The sequence below is a fragment of the Marmota marmota genome, unplaced genomic scaffold, assembly GCF_001458135.2.
Source record: "Marmota marmota marmota unplaced genomic scaffold, marMar, whole genome shotgun sequence".
NCBI classification, from domain to species: domain Eukaryota; kingdom Metazoa; phylum Chordata; class Mammalia; order Rodentia; family Sciuridae; genus Marmota; species Marmota marmota.
The window spans coordinates 6,402,863-6,422,295 of NW_026000169.1; the positions used below are offsets into that span (position 1 = coordinate 6,402,863).

Below are 19,433 nucleotides of genomic sequence, written 5' to 3' on the forward strand. Positions count from 1 at the left end.
ATCAGAGTGAATATACATATTAGAGAGCTGTTCACATGGAGACAAAAGAAAGGATTTGGGAATATGTTATGGTAGTAACAATTAGCCTTGAAATTTGAAGCAAAACTTCAAGGTCTGCAGGTTAATACTGAAATGTCAGTGATTTCTGTTGAGGCTTTGAGTGTTCAGTAATTTTATTTCCAAATGCGTAGAAATATCTATTTCTTAATAATACCATTTTTTATATTCCAGAGATACTGTTCATGATATTATTTTTTGTGCCAGGATTGCAGCCTCAGGGCATGATTGAACTCCACCAAGCACTTGCTCTTATTTATTATCCTATGATCCTAAAGCATAAATAAGGAAACAAGACTATGTAAACCCAAGTTGTGCTATTATTAGTCATACACCAACTAAAAAGCATTCAGCATTTTATATAAATATATTATCAACACTTTATTGGAATGTTGTTTTTGTTTTATTGAATGTTGTTTTCTCTAGTTTTGTCAAAGCTCCTTAGTCCCTCTGTGTTCTGCTATAAAGTGGTTTTATTTCTTACTGCAGGCTGTCAAGTTTGAATGGAACCTTGAAAGTCCTTTGGTGGAACTCCTACTGCACCGCTCCTTGCAAAGCATCCAGGTGGCTCATCGTCTTTACTGGTAAGATTAATTAAAACAGGCTAGGGTGCCTTTTTAATTGTCAATTTTTCCGTGGAACAGTCAGAGAAGATTTTTTTTCTTTGTCATTGATACAAACCTCAACTTAAAATTCAGCCAAGTACAAAGTTATTTTTATTTATGAGTATAATTTAAGTATCATCATTTTCAGAATGGACAATTGCTACCATTAAACAACAAGTTAAACTCACTCAGAACTTTAATCTGGATGACCCCTTCTCTATAGTTTTAAATCACTAATGTTTGTGGTCGTATCTACTCATTGAGGACTGCAATTTAACACTAGCTGTAAGACTGTGAATGCCTTGGAAGAACTTATGTTTTGAAAGTACTTTCTGTGCAGTTTCATTTATAAACAATGGAATCTCATGGAAAATACACACTCTTTCTGCTGAAAATTCTTAGAAGAGTCAATTTTTCTCAAGCATAAATTTAGAATACTGTTAGTGAGGAAACAAGAATTATTTAAGAGATATCAGAATTTCTCCCATTATCACCTACTCTTGATCTTATGGAACAGGATGCTATTTGCATGCAATGTTTGTCTACTTTTGGTTTTATTACCTACCTTATAGGTTCAGTTTCAAAATATTTATATCACAAATGTCAAAGACCTAGGGATGAAAATGGATTTTTTTCTTTTGTCCTCTTGAATGCATGACAGCTGTAATTTACTTGCTTCAGTTGCTACTTAAGAATGTTAATGAATAGGAAAACAGCAAGTCCACATCAGTTTGGAGTATCATGTTTTTCTGCTTCAAGAAATATCACTCACATTGAGCTCACTCTTACCAGGAAAATGACTCAAGCATTTCATAGCAGAGGAGACGCACAAGAACTTTCAGGCGCTCACATTTGACCTGTTATCATTTTCATGTTAAATGCTTACTTTAAGAAGCAGAGCATTTCCTCTAGTATGTAACTATTGTAAGGCATTGGATTTATTGACTAGCAGTGGCCCTTCACTGAATAGACTCTCATCAAAGCTCTGGAGTCTTAGCCTCTTCAGTTCCTCAGCTGCTGAGGGGAGTTAAGTGGATACACTCTGTGGTGTCACACAGCATGCAACAAGGACTCCATCAGACTCCATCTTTACTTCCTTAAAACTCAACTTTTTTCCCCCCATGTGTTATTAAAATGAAAACATGACCTGGTGATAATCTCAAGTTTAATATTCAAACCAAAATACAGCATCAGAGTATATAAAGTATAGAAAGATAATTTCTTTAAAAAGACATTAAAATTAGAATGCAACATTAAGGATTTATCCATTTGATGAATGGTTGATATCATACTTGTGCAGCCTTAGCTCTACCTCCATCTGCTAAAGTGGTGTGGAAAGTAGAGTCATTGAAAGGCAGCCCTGAGTGCAAAGTTGTAGATCAATGTCATACTTGTAAGTAAATACAATTATGTCATTGTTTCTAAGGGTTGAGAGGATAGCCTTTCTCGTCCTTATGAAAAAGACCATTTCTCCTCTCACAGATTCAAGGAGTAAGATAGAAGGAATAGAAAAGAAATTACAAACGAATTTCTTATTTTTGAGGACTGAGTTTATAAGAACAAAGAAAAAGGAAAAGGAAAAGGAGGAGATGTATTGAAGTTTCTACATCTCTTTAAAAAAATAAAAATTAAGAATTATGGAACGTGGACAAAGCATGAAATAATATTATTTATATTTAAATCATTATGGAGTTAAAATCGCAGATGTCAAGGGTCATGTGTGGAAAGTGTCTTGTGCAGAATGTCTGAGCTAAAACTTCAGAAGATGATAATTAGGATCCTTTTAAAAGAGCAATGGCCTGTAATATAAAAGAAGGATGGGGGGCAAGCAAATGCAGAAACCCATCAACCATTACTTTATAGTGAGTTTTTTTTTTCACTTGAATGAATTACTTACTGATTCTTCAGAGTCAATATATTAGTTCAACACTCTCAATATCTTGCTCTGTTCACCTAGGGTTTGATGTCTTCTCTGTTCCCCAATAACACAAGCAATTATTTACCAAGCCTTATAACCTCTACTTCCTGAACAGTCTCCCCACTCCACTACTCCACCTGCCACTGTCGCTGACCAGATGGTTGGTTCACCAAATGTTGAGCAAATAGGCTAAAACCATCTAGACACTTGGTATCACTCTGGGTAGCCTTTCTGAGATGGGAAATCAGCTTGGGTTTACTGCCAGTCTTCTCCACTGGAAGAGTTAATATAGAATGCGCAGTTCCTGTTTTCTAAGAAAAGAGAGTTAACAAGAAGCTTCAGATTTGGAAAGTCTAAAAGCTTTACCTCTCAGCCAGCACCCTGAAAGGTGGCCATACGTGGCAACCGTAGCATTTGGGGCTTACGCCTATAGGCTTCTATCCCTATTACAATCAATTATTTAAGGTTTTAAGTTTAAATTCAGTTCTGCTTTCCATTTAAGATAGGACACAATTTAACTGATGGTGATGTTTTGGGTTGAATGGTGGCCCCCAAACAAGTATGTTCACATCCTAACCTGAGGAAACTGTTCATTGTGACAGTATGGAAAATGGTCCTTGACGATGGAATTAAGATAAAGATTTTGAGACAAGTTCTCCCTGAAGTATCACAATGGGCCCTACATCCAATGACAAGTGACCTCAGGAGAGGTAGAAGAGATGATTCACACAGCAGAGAATGTCATGAGAAAAATGGGGGCATGGATTGTAGAGAAACAACTCCCAACCCTAGGAAAACCGTGAGCCTTGAAAGTTGGAAGCTGCTCCCCTAGAGCTTTGGAGGAGGCACGTCCTGGTCAATGATTTTATTTCTAATTTCTAGCCTCCAGAGATGGGAGGATAAATTTTTGGTAAGCCATCATTTTTTTTTTTTTTTTTTGGTAATTTGTGCAACCACAGGAAAGACAAATTGACTAGGATGTCATATCATCCAGGAAACTTTGACCCTCCTCCTAGCCACCATCTGAAATTGTTTGGCTCCCGTTTCATATCCCACTGTGTACTGTACATGATTCTGCCCAACATCATCTCAGACTGCCTCCATATCTCCACTGGTCTGTGCATTTCCCTTTCTCGTCCCTGTAATGGCTAATGAAACAAACGTGCCATGCTCGTCTACATATGAATCCCACCACAGTGTTTGGAACTCAATAGACATTTTTTAAAAAATGTTTTAAAATACAGGAAGTCATAGGACCATCTTTCAGGGCAGCAATATTTTCACATTATGGCAATCCCATGGAATCTGAAATTACCAGGTTGCCTGAGGCTCTGTGAAACTCACTGCTGGTGCCACAGCCTCACTGCTTTTGCCTGGCTGCTGCATCCACCCCCAGCTTCTGTACTGACTGTTAACCAACTGTCGCCCCTTCTCTGCAGAACTATCCTCTGCTTAAGTAGCCACCTGGCTTGGACAGTTGGAAATCTCCATGGGGCAGTTGACATTCCAGAGATGCCCATAGATGGAATTAAGGCTAGACTTGACCTGAGACCTCCTCTTTGTTGATTTCTTCCCTTCTCTACAATGCTTCCCTCCCTGTCTCATAGGTTTTTTCCTAAAAAGTACTTTTTGGTAAATTATATGCACTGATATTCCTATCTTTTATGCTGTTCTGGGAAACCTGACCTAAGATAAATACTTCTTAATGCAGATGACAAGTTTAAATCCAATCACCTCTTGGTATCTGCTGGGGATTTGCTCCAGAAACCAGTAGATACCAAAATCTGTGGATGTTCAAGGACCTTATATAAAATGGTGTATTATGTGCATATAACCTGTATATATCCTCTCGTATACTTTAATCATCTCTAAATTACCTATAATACTTCATATAATGTAAATGCTATGTAAATAGCTGTCATACTGTACTGCTTACAGAAATCGTGACAAGGAAAAAAGTCCTTGCATGTTCAGAAAGGATAGGATTTTTTAAATATTTTCAATCTTCATTTGAATCTTAGGATGAAGTAGAACCTGGGGGTAACAGAGGGCAGAATGTTTTTAATAATTGGAGTATGCTATGAGACATGTCCTCAGTGGAACAGCAATATCTCAGTTTTCACAGTCTGTTTAGTAATGAGATTGACTAAGTTCCATGAGAAAACCAATTTGAATCAAAGTCTATATGGTAAAGAGCTGTTTTGTAGCATAGCTATTCTTTTTGACAGGTGTTATTTAAAGTGCATGAGTGTCCCCTTCAAAATGTGGGAACAGCCTGACATGGAGCTCCTATTTGAAGCTCTATTGGTTCAGGGGTTTATTTTTTTCTGTTTTATGTACTGATATATCATAAGCACCTAGGATGGTACTTGGTTCTTTATAGACATTCCATAAATTACTATTGAATGAAAGAATTTGCGTATGTCAGGGCCCAGCTGTACACATGCAGACTTTTGACAGAAGGGGGCAGAAGAGAGCTGCTTGAGCCCTAGATGATGATCAGGCAGTGCCAGAGTAATTTCAGGAGACTGGCTCCATGAGAAGTAAGCAATGGATACTACCAGAAAGGAAAAACTGGAGAGCAAAGATAATTTGAGCAGAAGTCAGGGAATGACCGAAGTCAGGAACCAGGACCCCAGAACAAGCTGATGCTGTAGTGTCTGCTACACCAGTGGGAGAACCAGAGAGTGAATTAAGTCAGCAGTTCTTCTTGTAAGGAAAGGACCCACCAGCTTTGATATGCTACCCAAGATGATGCCAAATCTGTCCATTCATTCTTTTTAAACAATCTTCCCCAAACTCTTTTTATCTAGAATTTGGGGACAATTTCTCAAATCAGGGACTACTTTAAATAAAGCAAAATAATGTGGAAATTTTGCATGGTGTGATTTGAAGTCACACATCTACCTCTCTCCTCCTCCCCAATATATGTCTCCCCTGATGCATGAAAATCTCATTTATGAGTCACTACTTGAGGTTAACAATTGTTGCCTTCCAGCGATTCTCTTCTAATATGAAAATAGATATACTCAGAACATAATTTTATGATAAATTAATCATTTGTTCATTTGTGTGCTGAACATTAAGATACTAGATACTGTTGAACTATTAAGGATAAAACAAAGAGTGGCCCTTGCCTTAAGAAGCTCACAATCTAACATCTCAGCATCCAGGCAGCAAGATAGAGCCCACTGGCTATGTGGCAGGGACAGAGTAGGAGAAAAGTCACACCAAATTCTGTCCATCTCACAGTTTTTCCTATGACCTTTTCCAAATACAAGCAGAGACAAGACCAGATATCAAGTAAATCAAAAAACCTAACTGTGTGCTCCCATTCTGTCAGTTTTAAATACTAATAAAGGCATACAAATGAATACACAGAGGAGGTAAATGCTCTCCTCTGCTTTGATGTCTGAAATACTCTGTGAAGAATAAAGAGATGTGCTGGAGGGAGCTATTGCAGTGTGGTGGAGCACACATAATACAGAATCAATAGGAGGTTTTAAAGCCTCAATCCCTTACTTTCAAGAATCATTATATTGCTACTAATTCACCTTTTTACCTTTACAATGTAATAAATAATAAAATATTGCTTCATTCTTTTGTAAGAGAAATATATGTCTTGCTGTCATTTATTATTGATCTGCTGTAATCATCTTTCACCCTGTTGTTCTCTGAAAACTGTACACCAGACAGAATCCAACAATAAGCAGCTCACTTAAACCCATAATACTTCTTCTGTATGCCCACCAATCTGCAGGAAAAAGTAAGAAAGTTTTCTTTTTTCACACAGTAATCTGTGAAATCCATTAGTGCAGTTTCTGAGTTATGAAATAATACAAGAATAGGTGTTTCATGTCTTTTATTTATATTTTCTCTGATAGGGGTTTTATGTAGTTCTTTTAATAAAAGTTTTTAAACATTATATAATTTTCAATTAATTTCATATGTCATTAAAACATTATTATAGCTATTAAATATATATAAAAATAAAATCATACAGAGTTCTACCACAAATCTATGCAAAAGCCATTAACAGAGCTCCATTTTTAATGTATCTCCTGTTTCAATTACTTCTTCCTTTAAATCTTTCTATTTTGTTAAAAAAAATGAATACTAATAAAAATGAGTATTTGGTACATACATACTGGCTGAGTTGGGCCTTTGGGAACTGACCTTTCCTAACCCACTTTCCATCAGTCCCTGCTTATATAGTAATCTGATTTCCCTATGATAATGTTAGCTCTACTTTGTCATAGTTTATGCCAGAGATTTGGGTGAAACCCTTGAAAAGCAGCATTGTAGTGCATAGTTATTCAATGTTTCTCAACTAGTTTTTCTCTAGCCAATAAAAAATATGGCCCAAAAAAGCCATTCTGCTTAGAAATCACCCTTATCTTCTAATAATATTTTAAATTGTTTCAAAATTAATAGATTACCAGATACTAATAAGAGTTATAGGATTGGGGGAATCAACTGAGACTCTAAAGACCATCTCCAATCCTATAAAGGAAGTTCAACTAGTGAAGTGATTTACCCAATGATAATCATCTAACTGGTTAAATAATTGACATTTAAATCTCTTTTCATGACATCTCATGCCCAATTCAGATCTCTTGCCAACTCAACATCTACTTCCCAAAAAGTGCAACTTGAAGTACTCATTAAATGTTTGAACTTTTTTCTATCAATAATTAAGAACTCATTGAAGTAGTAAAGAGGTAGTTTCCTCTTACCTTGAAAACAAAATTGAAAAGAAAAATATTATTTGAAATTGAGACCTTTGGATCTAATAGCTCAAAATTGTGCCATTGGTGGTTGGAGTGACCTACGAGTGCTCTCAATTGTCATAATTAATTAATAGGCATTTATAATAGCCTCCAAAAAATTTTTATCCTTGAAGGACAGTAAATTGTTTCCAGAATCTTTCTTTTGTGGTGCCTGATTTATACTTAAGACACTAAATTTGTTCTCTTAATTTTACTATTAAACCATAAGTTTAAAAAAAGCAATTACCAACTAATTTTCTTAATAGGTACAGTTTGCACTTAGTTTATACTTTTCAGTACATATTTCATACAACCGAGACTTTCTCAGTTTTCTCAAAAACACTAAGTACCTAGCAATATTCTCATACAATTAAGTCAGTTCATTTCAAGTTAAATGAGTTAGAAAATAATTTTCTATAGTCTGGGTCAGAACTTGGCAATAAGAAAATTTAAGCAAAATCAGTCTTTAGTTTCTTTCTAACTAAAATAGCCTGTAAATGATTGGATACAGACTGGCAGGGACCACTCTGGGTTGTTGACAGAGAACTGAAAGTCACCAGCACCTTGACTATACTTGCCTAGGCTCCTTTCATTTTACAACTCAGTTATCCCTATCTTAATCCATTTGTGCTGGTATAACATAATACCTGAGACTGAGTAATTTAATTCTCAAAGTTCTGGAGGTTTGGAAGTACAAGATCAAGTTGCTGACAAGTTTGGTGTCTGATAAAAGCCTAGTCTTCACTTCTAGGATGATGCCTTGTATGCTTCATTGTCTGGATGAGAGAAATGCTGTTCTTCACACAGCATAATGACAAAAGAAAGAGAACCCACTTCCACAAGCCTTTTTTTTTATTAAAAGACATCAATCCATTCAAGAAAACACCTTCATGACCTAAAAGCCTCCCATTAGGCCCCGCCTCCCAACATTGTGGCATTGGGGATTATGTTTCCAGCATATAGATTTTGGAGGAGACAGATTCAAACCATACCATTTCCCAGAATTGAAATTCTCATCTGTATTTCTGAACTTGGACCCAGAAAAAGAAATAAAGCATGAGAATAATATCATATTGAAGTTATTTTAGGTGCTGATAGCATGTACTACTTTTTTTCTTCACTCCATAGAGGAGAATCCAATAACAAAGTCCCCTTAACTGTAAGAGAGTAAAGGAAAAGCTAAATGAAATTTGACTTGGTGAACCCATAGCAGTTTTTACCAAACAGGTATAGAAGTGTATATGAGTTGAGAAATTTGTCCATCAAGTGATAGAGAAAAGGAGCATAAAAGGAGAAGCCATTTTCAACTTTTTTGCATATTAATTGGCGTTTTTTTGAAAACTTAAATTGGTCTCACAGACAAAAAAAGAGGACTATTTAAATACTGAAGTAAGCATCATCACTTTAAAACGAAGGAATCATTATTTTGATAGACATCCTCCAAAAGTATCTGGCTTTTGCCCAAAAATTCTGTAAAGAATTCCAAGAGATTTAACCTATTGGTATATTTCATAGTCATTTTTTTCTCCTGGAGGGCTCATAATGAAGATACAACTATGTTATCCAACTGAAATCTTGACTCAATAAGTTCAAATTAGAATTCAATATTCCTACCTTCTACCCTTTCAATCCTTGCACCCAACATTTTCAAGCTTCTTTTTTATATGCAATGTCCTGGTTTACAGCCACACTAAGATACCCAACACAGGCAATCTTAGAAGCATTTTTACCCAATAATCTTCATTCAGTAAGTCCTTAAGTCCTGGCCATTGTTTCTCATAAGTACATCCTATTCATGCCTTCTTTCCTATTTTCCTAGATAGCACATTAGCTTGAGCCTCCAGTATTTCATATTTGGGCGACTTCTAATTGTTTTCCTTATTTCTGTCCTTATCTGTTCCCAGTCTATCTGTCCTCCACACTGATCTCAAGAGTAATATTTAGGTAATACAACTTGATTTTTAACTCCTAAAATAGGTTCTAGTTCCTGGATAATCCCCAACTGGTTAGCATTCCAGGTAATTACATTCCCTTTTTTCCTGATGACACTATAATTATTAGACTCTGAGATACAATCTTTTCTTCATCAACATGACTTTGTTGCAGAACTTCATGATCTAGACTCTGCCAACCTCCCACCCTCATCTTTGTACATTCAAAGCACAATCTTTTTTCTATTCTCAAATAATTACCAAAATTTTCAGAAGTCTTTTATGCCATGATGACTTGGCATGTGCTATTTTCCAACTTCTTGAAGTGCAGTTGCCACCTTGTCTATCTACAACCCTCTGAGACTCATCATAGCTTTTATCTTTGAGGGTTAAGTCTGGTCTGGGCGCTTATGTATGCCTCCAATACAGTTCTTAACATGCTGCATCCACTTTGTCTACTTCATTACTTCGCTTTGTTTTAAGATACTTTAGGCTGCAAGTAACCAAAAACTTCTGATTTAACTAGTTTAAAATTAATTGAAAAATTATTTGTCTCACATAAGCAAGAAATTTTTTATGGAGTGGTTACAGATCGTATTCTTGCAGCAGCTCACTGATTTTGTCATGTCCTAGTTGCTCTCCATCTTTCTGCTGAGCCATCGTCTGTGTGGTGACTTGCCTCTAGTCCAGTCCCCATTATTGCTACAAGACTGCCACAGCTGGTATCACAGTCACACAGAACACCATGCAGCAAAATCCAGGGGACCCCTTTTTCATAAGAAAAAATTTCCCATAAAACCCATAGCAGAGAAAACTTCTCATGTCATCCTGAACCAATCACCTGATTCAAGGACCATCAGGTGATTCAGGTTACCTATTTGATTAGAATATTCAGAATTTACACAGAAATCGGTTGACTTCCTGAAGGTTTAGAAATCTGAACAAAATGAGATTCTTTTGCTGGTGTGAAGAGAATAGGTTCAGTACTGGAAACCCCTCTAGGCCTCTTCTAGAGTGTGAGTATGGGTCTAGATTGTCAATGCCCAACACAGAAGTAACATTGCATATAATACATATGGTGGAGCTCAATAACTGTTGAAAGAATTTTAAAAAATCACACCATATACACTTGCACTGCTTACAAGTTGACTGACCTCGAATACTATGTCTAAAACAACAGGCAATCACGACACTCCTTTTATACTATCTGTCTAGCACTGGACTTGGTATTTTATAATAATTTTTGCTCTTAAATAAAATAAGATAAAATAAAACTCAGCCAGTTGCAGTGGTGCACCCTGTAATCCCAGTAGCTCAGGAGGCTGAGGCAGCAGGATCACAAATTAAAAGACAGCTTTAGCAACTTCATGAGGCTCTGCCTCAAAATAAAACATAAAACTTTTTTAAAAGGCTGAGGATGTGGCTCAGTGGTTAAGTGCCTCTGGGTTCAATCACCAGTACCAAACAAAACAAAACAAAACACCAAACTCATGAGCTATCTGGAACTGCAGGAAGTTGAATTAAATGACTTAAATAATAACATGTACTGAAAAAATATTTTTAGAGGTATCAAGGGCTACACTGACCATGTCCTGTGCAAGGTGCTATCACTGATTTAACTATGATATTTCTTAAAACTCCAGTCTAAAGTGAAGGGTGACATCTATGATTTGGCAAGAAGTGTTTTCTGGGGATTCCTGCCGAGTATCCACTTATCATCTTTTGAAATATAATTTTCATACTAAGACTCTGTGAACACTGGGGAATAACTGAAGAGCTTCTGGTTTTGCCTGGCTCCTCTATTCTCCAGTTTGTTTTTGTTTTTCTGAGCCATGAAGATTCAGAGTTCATGGTGTTTTGTCAATGAGTAAGCCCTTTATTTTTATTTTCTACTTTGGCTTTTATCTTTGCTCACATAAAGATCACTATCTGAAAATGTTGAATGGAGATTTTTCTTCATTTTCTCCTAACTTAATTTTCTATCTCATTTGTGTACAATTGATGTAGCTATAAGACCAAACTATTTTCTTCTTCTTTGTCTGAAGAACTTCAAATGCATTGCTTTTGTTGCACTGAAACCCCAACATGGATATTTCAATCAAATACTTGTCATGTTTAATAACTTAGAATTCTTGTGCTTCTTTTGGTATATATGACTCATTTTTGACCAATGAAAAATGAACAGTTTGCACAAATAGTGACTTGTGTTCTGGATTGACAGCCTCAGATATTCACCAATCTTGACAGAATGTCAAAGGCTGGTATATCTTACTTGCATGTAGTCATCTGAAACTGGTAATGGCAAAAGTCCTAATGTGTGTATCGCTTTCCTTATTAAATTGGGCACTGTGTATTTCTGTCTCCTAAAGTGTTATGAGTGTCCTTAATTTACCCAAACTCAAATTCTATTGTTTTCTTCCAAGTAAAATTTACCATTATTTTTAAAGAGGCTGTTGCTCAATTAACTGTTGAGGTAAATTAATTGATAACTGTAAACTTTGACAAGATAGTCTGCAGCTTTAGTTGCAAGATGTTGTGGGGCAGCTGCACAAGTAAACCAGTAGACTTCAGCAAACAAAGATAGGAGAGCACCTAGGAAGTATACTGAAGAAAGAAAGCATTGTATTATGTTTGTTTTTCATTCTTTTATCCCTTTTCTATGCTTCAGGTTTTTATTGAAACTTGAATGTTATGAGATTGATAACAATAACCAAAAAAAGCCAGAATAATATAATGGTAAAAAAAAAAAAACAAGTTTTGGAGAATAAAACTTAATTAGAAATTCCTACTCCAGCCTTTAGTAGCTGGGTGGGCTTAGAAAAATTCTTAAGATCTCTGATCATGAATTTCATTATCTGTAAAAGAAACATAAGCATATTTAAGGGCTGGGGCTGTAGCTCAGTGGCAGAGTGCTTGCCTAGCATGTGTGAGGCATTGGGTTCTATCCTCAGCACCATATAGAATAAATAAATAAAATAAAGACATGCTGTCCATCTACAACTATTAATTTTAAAAAAAAAGAAATATAAGTATATTTAACAAAATTACTGTTAAAATTAATTGAATGTGTGTATATCCTTTGTAAACTTTTATTGTATACAAATGATGCATTTTTTAATCATTTAGAAGAAATAAAAAGTATCTCTGAAATTCCAGTTCACATGCTTAAATCACAAATATAATTTCAGAACTTAGATTCCTGACATTTGACTTCTTGCTCCTACCACTGCTCTTTCTTTGCCTTATCCTTGCTAATTTGTAATTAAAACTGCATAAGTACATTTGAAATGGGTAAATGTGAGAATAGAAAAAAAAAAACACTGCATAAACAAACTTCTTTACTGACCTGTGAAGAAAAGTATCTTGAAACATTCCAAGTGTCAGAACATGTTGGGAATATGTGTGTCATTTAGTGCTGGAGAGACTTAACAGACAGGGAAATCAAGCAGCATTCACAGACTGCTTGTTGATACATGTTTTCACATTTCAACAGCCAACATCTATCTCACATCACTCATCTGCCTGCTAGCACAATACAGAAGAGGAAAATGTGAGCCAAAATTTTCATCAATCCCTTGGTTGTGAATTACAAAGGCAAAATTGTACTCACTGAAAGAGTTGGGAACTTAAAAAAGCAAGGGTCTTGAAGAACTCCTTACAACAGCGTGAAAAGAGATCACTCAAGGGCTTCTGCCCCTCCCACACTGGAAAACACTGCAACAAAGACTACCAGAGACAAGATAGGGGGTCCCTGAAACACTTCCTAGAGTGGGGAAGACAGTGTGATTGGTGATTATCTTGGATTTTCCATTATCCAACCATATCTTGAAGCCTTTAATGATCTATTCTCCTGGTGTTAAATGTTTGTAATAAGCCTTATTACTGAGCACATGACTAAAGTGGGATCATTTGTTCTTGAGGTATAATAACATCAAAGATGCCTGTCTCACTTTCAGGGTCATAATTAGCAATTCCTTCCAAATGAACAATTTGTTCATGATAAGTGGAGATTGGATGTTATTCTGTTTCCTTTACTGAGGAGTCCTTGCAATGACTTAAGAATGTCCTTAAGAAGGCATTGTTAATTCTCTATACAGTAAAGTTAGATTAAATTGGTGCTTCAGCATCTGAATGTCACTGTGTTCCACAGTTTTTGGTGTTTATGTTGAAACAACTGGTGATTGTAGCAGGACTCATCAAGCTTTTCTGGTCCTGGAAAATTTGCCTAATTTTCCTGATCCTCCATGTCCTCATCTGCAAAAGAAGAGGAAGAATACCTGCCAAAAGTATCTAGCATTGCAACTGACACTTTTGTTACTCAATAAAGAAATGTTGAATAAATTAATGATTGAAGAATTGAGATATCTTTGAGATGAAATCACATAAAGCTAGTAAAATGTCTTTCATAACTCCAAGTCTCAACAAACATCAATTCTTCCTCATTTTCCATCCTTTCACTTTTAGTTTTTACTTTTTAATCAATTGATAATGCTTTATTTGTTGGAGGGTAGTTTGAGAATGTTTTAGTATCTTTCTAAGCTAAAGCATTTTAACAGGGCAGGTGTCTGGGTATCTGTGGTCTAATTCACATACTTTTCATGGCATGTAGATGGAAAACCTTTTGAAACTCTATCCATATCTTGCCTCCTTCTGGATAGTTTCAATTCTAAATGGGTAAATCAGCTAAAAGTTGTAGCTTCAAGAACTCTTGACAATAACTTGCTTCTTAACCAACTCCTTTCCATGGATGCATATAAATCATGCCATCTTTAGAAATCATTTCTAATGTGACATTTTAAACTCAGAAAATCTAATGCATTAATTTTTTAAATAAATTTGACTTTACTATTTACATTAACCTTAAGAGTTCAATTTACATTAAACTTAAGAGTTCTGATCTCTGCCTGTCCTTTTATTGTTGTTGTTGTTGTTGCTCTAATTAGGTATATATGACAGCAGAATGTATTTTGATTCATTGTATACAAACGGAGCACAACTTTTTACTTCTCTGGTTGTACATGATGTAGAGTCGCACTATATGTGCAGTCATACATGTACCTATGGTAATGATGTTCATCTCTTTCCATCATCTTTTCTGCCCCTATTTCTGCCTTCCTCCCCTTTGTCCAAAGTTCTTCCATTCTTCCCATGCACCCCACCACCACCACCATTATGGATCAGCATCCATTTATCAGAGAGAACATTATATTCTCAAACTCCATTCATTTACCTGCAAATGCCATAATTTTATTCTCTTTTAATGCTAAGTAATTTTCCACTGTGTATAGGTACCACAGTTTCTTTATCCATTCATCTATTGAAGGGCATTTAGGTTGGTTTTACAGTGTAGCTATTGTGAATTAAGGGTCATCAGACCAGTTCATCTGGACTTTCTAACAAGTTTCCTAGTCATGTGTTTATGTACCTGGCTAATTTCTTTGATAATCTTCTGACTCTAACAAGTCACTTGTAAAATGTCTTAAGAATCAGTTCCCTCTTCTCCATCTCCACTAATCCTCTAACTCAGGACATCATTGTTTAATTACTACCAGTGCTATGTAATATTACTGTGAACTGTTTTCCTATTATGAGTTTCTATCCATACCACATTTCTTCCATATTACTTGAGAGCTAATAAATAATTCTTCAATACCTATAGGATAAATATCAAATTCACTAGTCCTATACTATAATTATGACCAACAGGATAAATTTTATTTTATTATCCACTGGTTTCAAAGCAACCAGTTTGTTTTCAACATATGAAAATATTGTTGCTTTCTTAACTCATAGGGTAATAATTAATAGTTAAGGATCTATATCACTACATTTGGATGCAAATATTGTTCTATATATTAGGTGTCTGACTTTAAGCAAGGTACTTAAGTTTTCTCAAACATTAAAACTGGAAGAAGAATTATATGTTCAGAGGATTGTGAGAATAAATGTAACATGCAACTATGGACAGCTGTGTGATAAAGCAGTCCTAAGTAGGAGTCAGGCTTATATCTGTAAGAATTGTAAACATTGTTGTCCTATCGCATAAGAAGAACTCATCACTAAACAAATATTCATTGAGCATTTTCCATGAGGAAGCCCATATTGCTGTCTTCAGGTAAGGCAATGGTAAGAAAAACAAGAGCCCCAGCCCTTCCTTTTACAGATTTTAAGAGAAGTAATATATACCTTGCAAGACAATAAGAAGAGCTAGAGAGAAAATAAAGCAAGTAGAAGACATAGGAGAATGAGAGTGAGAGGGTTGTAAGGTTAAGACAGGGTAAAAGAAAAGCCTTATTAAAAGGGTGGTGTTTGAAAAAAGACTTCAATGAAGTAAGAAAGTGACTGACAGATGATCTGAAGAAGATAACAGGAAGAGGAAGTAGCATGTATAAAGGAATTGGCATGTATTTGGGGATGTTAGAGGAAAATGAGGACAGTGTGGCTCAAACAATTTAAGTAAAGGAAAGAGTAGTTGCAGATGAGATCAAGGACAAAGGGTGAAGGGGACAATGGTAGGTTATGTAAAAAAAAATCCTAGGCTACTATTAGAATATTGGCTTTAATGTAAGTGAGATGGAAAGACATTAAACAAGACAAAAGACATGGTTTGGCTCATATTTTAGCAGAATCAATCCAGTCACTGTGTTGAAAATTAACTGCAGAAGAGAAATGGCAGGAACAGGAAAACTAGTAAGAAAGTTAATGCAATAATCCAAAGATAATGTTGACTCAGACCAGGATGCAGAAGTGAAAGGCATGTGAAATGTCTGATTTCTGGATATGTTTTTGAATATGCCAACAGAATTCTCTGATAGATTGGGTAAGGACAATAAAGAAGTAATGAAATGATAGTATCCAGGTTTTTGCCAGAACAACTGGAAGAATAATTCCTACACACATGTTTCTAAGGGAATAGATGCATCGAGAGATCAGTTCAAATCTAAAAAGTCTGAGATAACTACTGTATATATGCCTTGTCCAGAGGACAAGAGATAAAAATGAGGGAATTATCAGTACACAGATGAAGTTTAAAGTCGTAAGAATAGATGCGATCACAGAAGAATGAGTATGGATAGAAAGGCAAGGAAATACTTAATGACCATCCAACCTGTAAAAGTCAAAGTCTGGCAGTAACAGAAAATAAAAATAGAAAGAAACAATCAGAGATGTAAAAAGTAAACCAACTAAGGTTGGAATCCCACAAGACTAACTAAAGTATATTTAAAAAAAAAAAAAAAGGAAGTGTGAAAAGCTTCTCATAGGCTCAGTAGATCTGAAATATGATAGCAACGGAAGGTTATGGGAGGTCATCGGGGAAGCAGGCTCAGTGGACTGGAGAAACAGATCCTGAACGGAACAGATCCAAGAGGAAAGAAGCAGAATCAAGGATAATAATTTTAGGAATTTTGCTTGGAAAGGAAGAAGAGTAATAGAGCAGTGACTGAAAACGGACGTGGGATCAGGAAAGAAGTTTTGTTTTAGGTGTTGGAAAAAGAATAACTTTTCTTAATATACTCGTTTTCCTTGTGGACCACCTTTGAGTAATAATGGTACAGATTGGGAACTGTAGCACAGGAGGTGTGGTACAGAGTGCATAAATAATAATTGCAAAAAATAAGGAATGGATGGGAACAGGCAGGGGTGTTCAGGTTGTGGCAGCTGCTTTGTGGAGTAAAGGAAGCAAGGTCATTTTTGATGACTGGGTCTGTTTATTTTCAGTATACAACAAACTCAAAATCATTTACAGTAATAGGGAAGTCCGAGATTTTCCAATGTGACCGCAAAGGACAGATCAGTGAAGCAGATGATAAAGACAAAATAAAAGTACAAGAACAGTGTGTGAAAGACAGCGGTACGCCCCAGACAGCCATGTGCCAAGAGCAGCAGTGCGGCTCATTCTGTTTAAAGCCCTGATTTAACTGTTCTTTAAGCTTTGTTTTCTTTTAATCTCCTATTTCTATCTATGCATTTTATTATTCAAATGAAGCTATAAAAATGTAAAACTTTAGATAAACATAATTTTAATTCAGTAGTGGGACTGAATACCAGGTTTTATTAAGGAGATAAATTGACCATGTATCATTAGCATTTAAGATCTGTACTGTAGTACTATAGTCGTTTAGGAGCATCAGATTAAAATTTAATGTACATATTTTGTATACTGTTATGTTTAAGTGAAAGGTCTATTACAATGAATGGTTACCATTGCTCTGTTTTAACTGACAGTATTATCACCCCTAAAATTATGAGTAATAAATGCATCCATCTCACTAAGAGACACTTGGAAATACTCCTGAGCATGGACTAATGAAAAATATGCAGTGGACCATTCTTAAAGTATAATTACTATTGCCTGCTTTGGTATGACTTTGAGTTCCCCAAAGGCACAAGTGTTAGAGTCTTGGTCCCATCTGAGTGCTATTGGGAAATGGTGGAAATGGGAGGAAGTTAGGTCCTTGGAGTTGTGCCCCTAAGATGCCTGTTGGGACCCTGGTCTCTTCCTCTCTCTTTGCTCTCTGGTTCACCATGAAGTGAGCAACACTGCTCTATCACACACTCCCTCCATGAGGTACTTCATTGCCACAGGCCCAGAAGCAATGGTACCTACCAATCATGGACTAGAACCTCTAAAACCAAGCCAAAAATAAACCTAAACTCTATATGTAGACTATGTTTGGTATCATTGTAACAATGGAAGCTAACTAATATGTTGCCTGTGTTCAAAAATATAGTATTCTTTCTCTGAAGAATGAGATAAAAATAAACAGTAATTAAATCTAGAACACCTGAAGAACATTTATGATATAATATTATAATAATTGTAAGATAATTGCAACAACCTTAAAGGAAAAGAAAATGAAAATGTCTCTAGGGTCAGATTAGATTTGTTGAGGTGAATTCTTGGAAGAGAGCTTTTGAGAGAGTGTTTTTAGGAGGTAATGGCTAATGTTAAGCTAAGATTCCAAGGTCAAGCTCATACAAAGATACAGAGGCAGAAATGAGAAGAAATGGCCAGAATAAGTTTCCATAGCAGTGGCTCACAATGGAAATAAATAATAGAAAAAGTACCAACTTGGAAAGTTAGAATTCTTCAGACATTACTAATCCCATTTATAGTTAAATAAACTATTTTGGAATACTTCTTTTAAAATGATAGGAAAAGTTATATATATTTTTGTGCCTACCATTTCCTTTTTTACAGTCTTTTTCCTTTTTAAAAGAAATTTTATTGGTACATTTTAATTATACATGATGACAGGATTCATTGTGACATGTTTGTATGTGCACTTAATATATGAATCAATTTCATTCCCTGTTACTTCCTCTTTTCTCCCTTCTCCTTTTCCTTGATCCCCTTTTTTATATTTCCATTAGATGACATTTTTCCCCTTTATTCTCTCTAGCTTCCACATGTGAGAGAAAACTTACGACTCTTGACTTTCTGAGTTTGACTTATTTCACTTAACATGCTCTCTAGTTCCATCTGTTTTCCTACACACGACATAATTTTGTTCTTCTTCATATTACCACATTCTGTATATTACCACATTTTCATTATCCATCCATCTGTTGACAGATGCCTAGTGTTTTAGTCAACCTTTCTGTCACTGTGACCAAAAGACCTGACAAGAATGTTTATTTAACTCACAATTTCAGAGGTCTCAATCTATAGATGGTGAACCCCATAGCTCTGGACCCAAGGAGAGGCAAAACATCATTCTGAAGGTTGTAGAACAGGAAAGCAGCTTAGGACCTCAAAGAGGAGAGAGCTATAATCACCAAGGACAAATTATAAACCTCAAAGGCATGCCCCCAGTGACGTACCTTCTCCAGTCACAGTCTAACTGCTACAGGTACCTCCCAGTTAATCTATATCAGTGGATTCATCCACTAATTAGGTTAAGGCTCTTATAAGCCAATCTTTTTACCTCTGAAAATTCTTGAATTGTGTAGCATTTGAGTTCTTAGGGGATACTGGATCTCTAAACCATAACAAAAAGGGCCTATTATTTTCAAATATACCTGAGTCATTACAACTAAATCATTTAGGTTACAAGTTTACAAATTTCTTTCCATTTTGTTTTGTTTTATTTTGTTTTGTTCTGTTTTATTGGTACTGGGGATTGAACTCAGGGGGTCACTCAACCACTGA

General features: G+C 35.7%; 1 protein-coding gene across 3 annotated transcripts in view; it reads left to right on the forward strand.

The window, feature by feature from the left end:
- Pik3c2g (phosphatidylinositol-4-phosphate 3-kinase catalytic subunit type 2 gamma) overlaps positions 1-19,433 on the forward strand; it is a 340,206-nt gene that overhangs the window by 155,340 nt on the left and 165,433 nt on the right. For all 3 annotated transcript variants that reach the window (XM_048787228.1, XM_015498207.2, XM_048787229.1), the window contains one exon: positions 547-641. In XM_048787228.1, the coding sequence (XP_048643185.1) occupies positions 547-641 (95 nt within the window). The remainder of the gene's footprint in view (positions 1-546; positions 642-19,433) is intronic.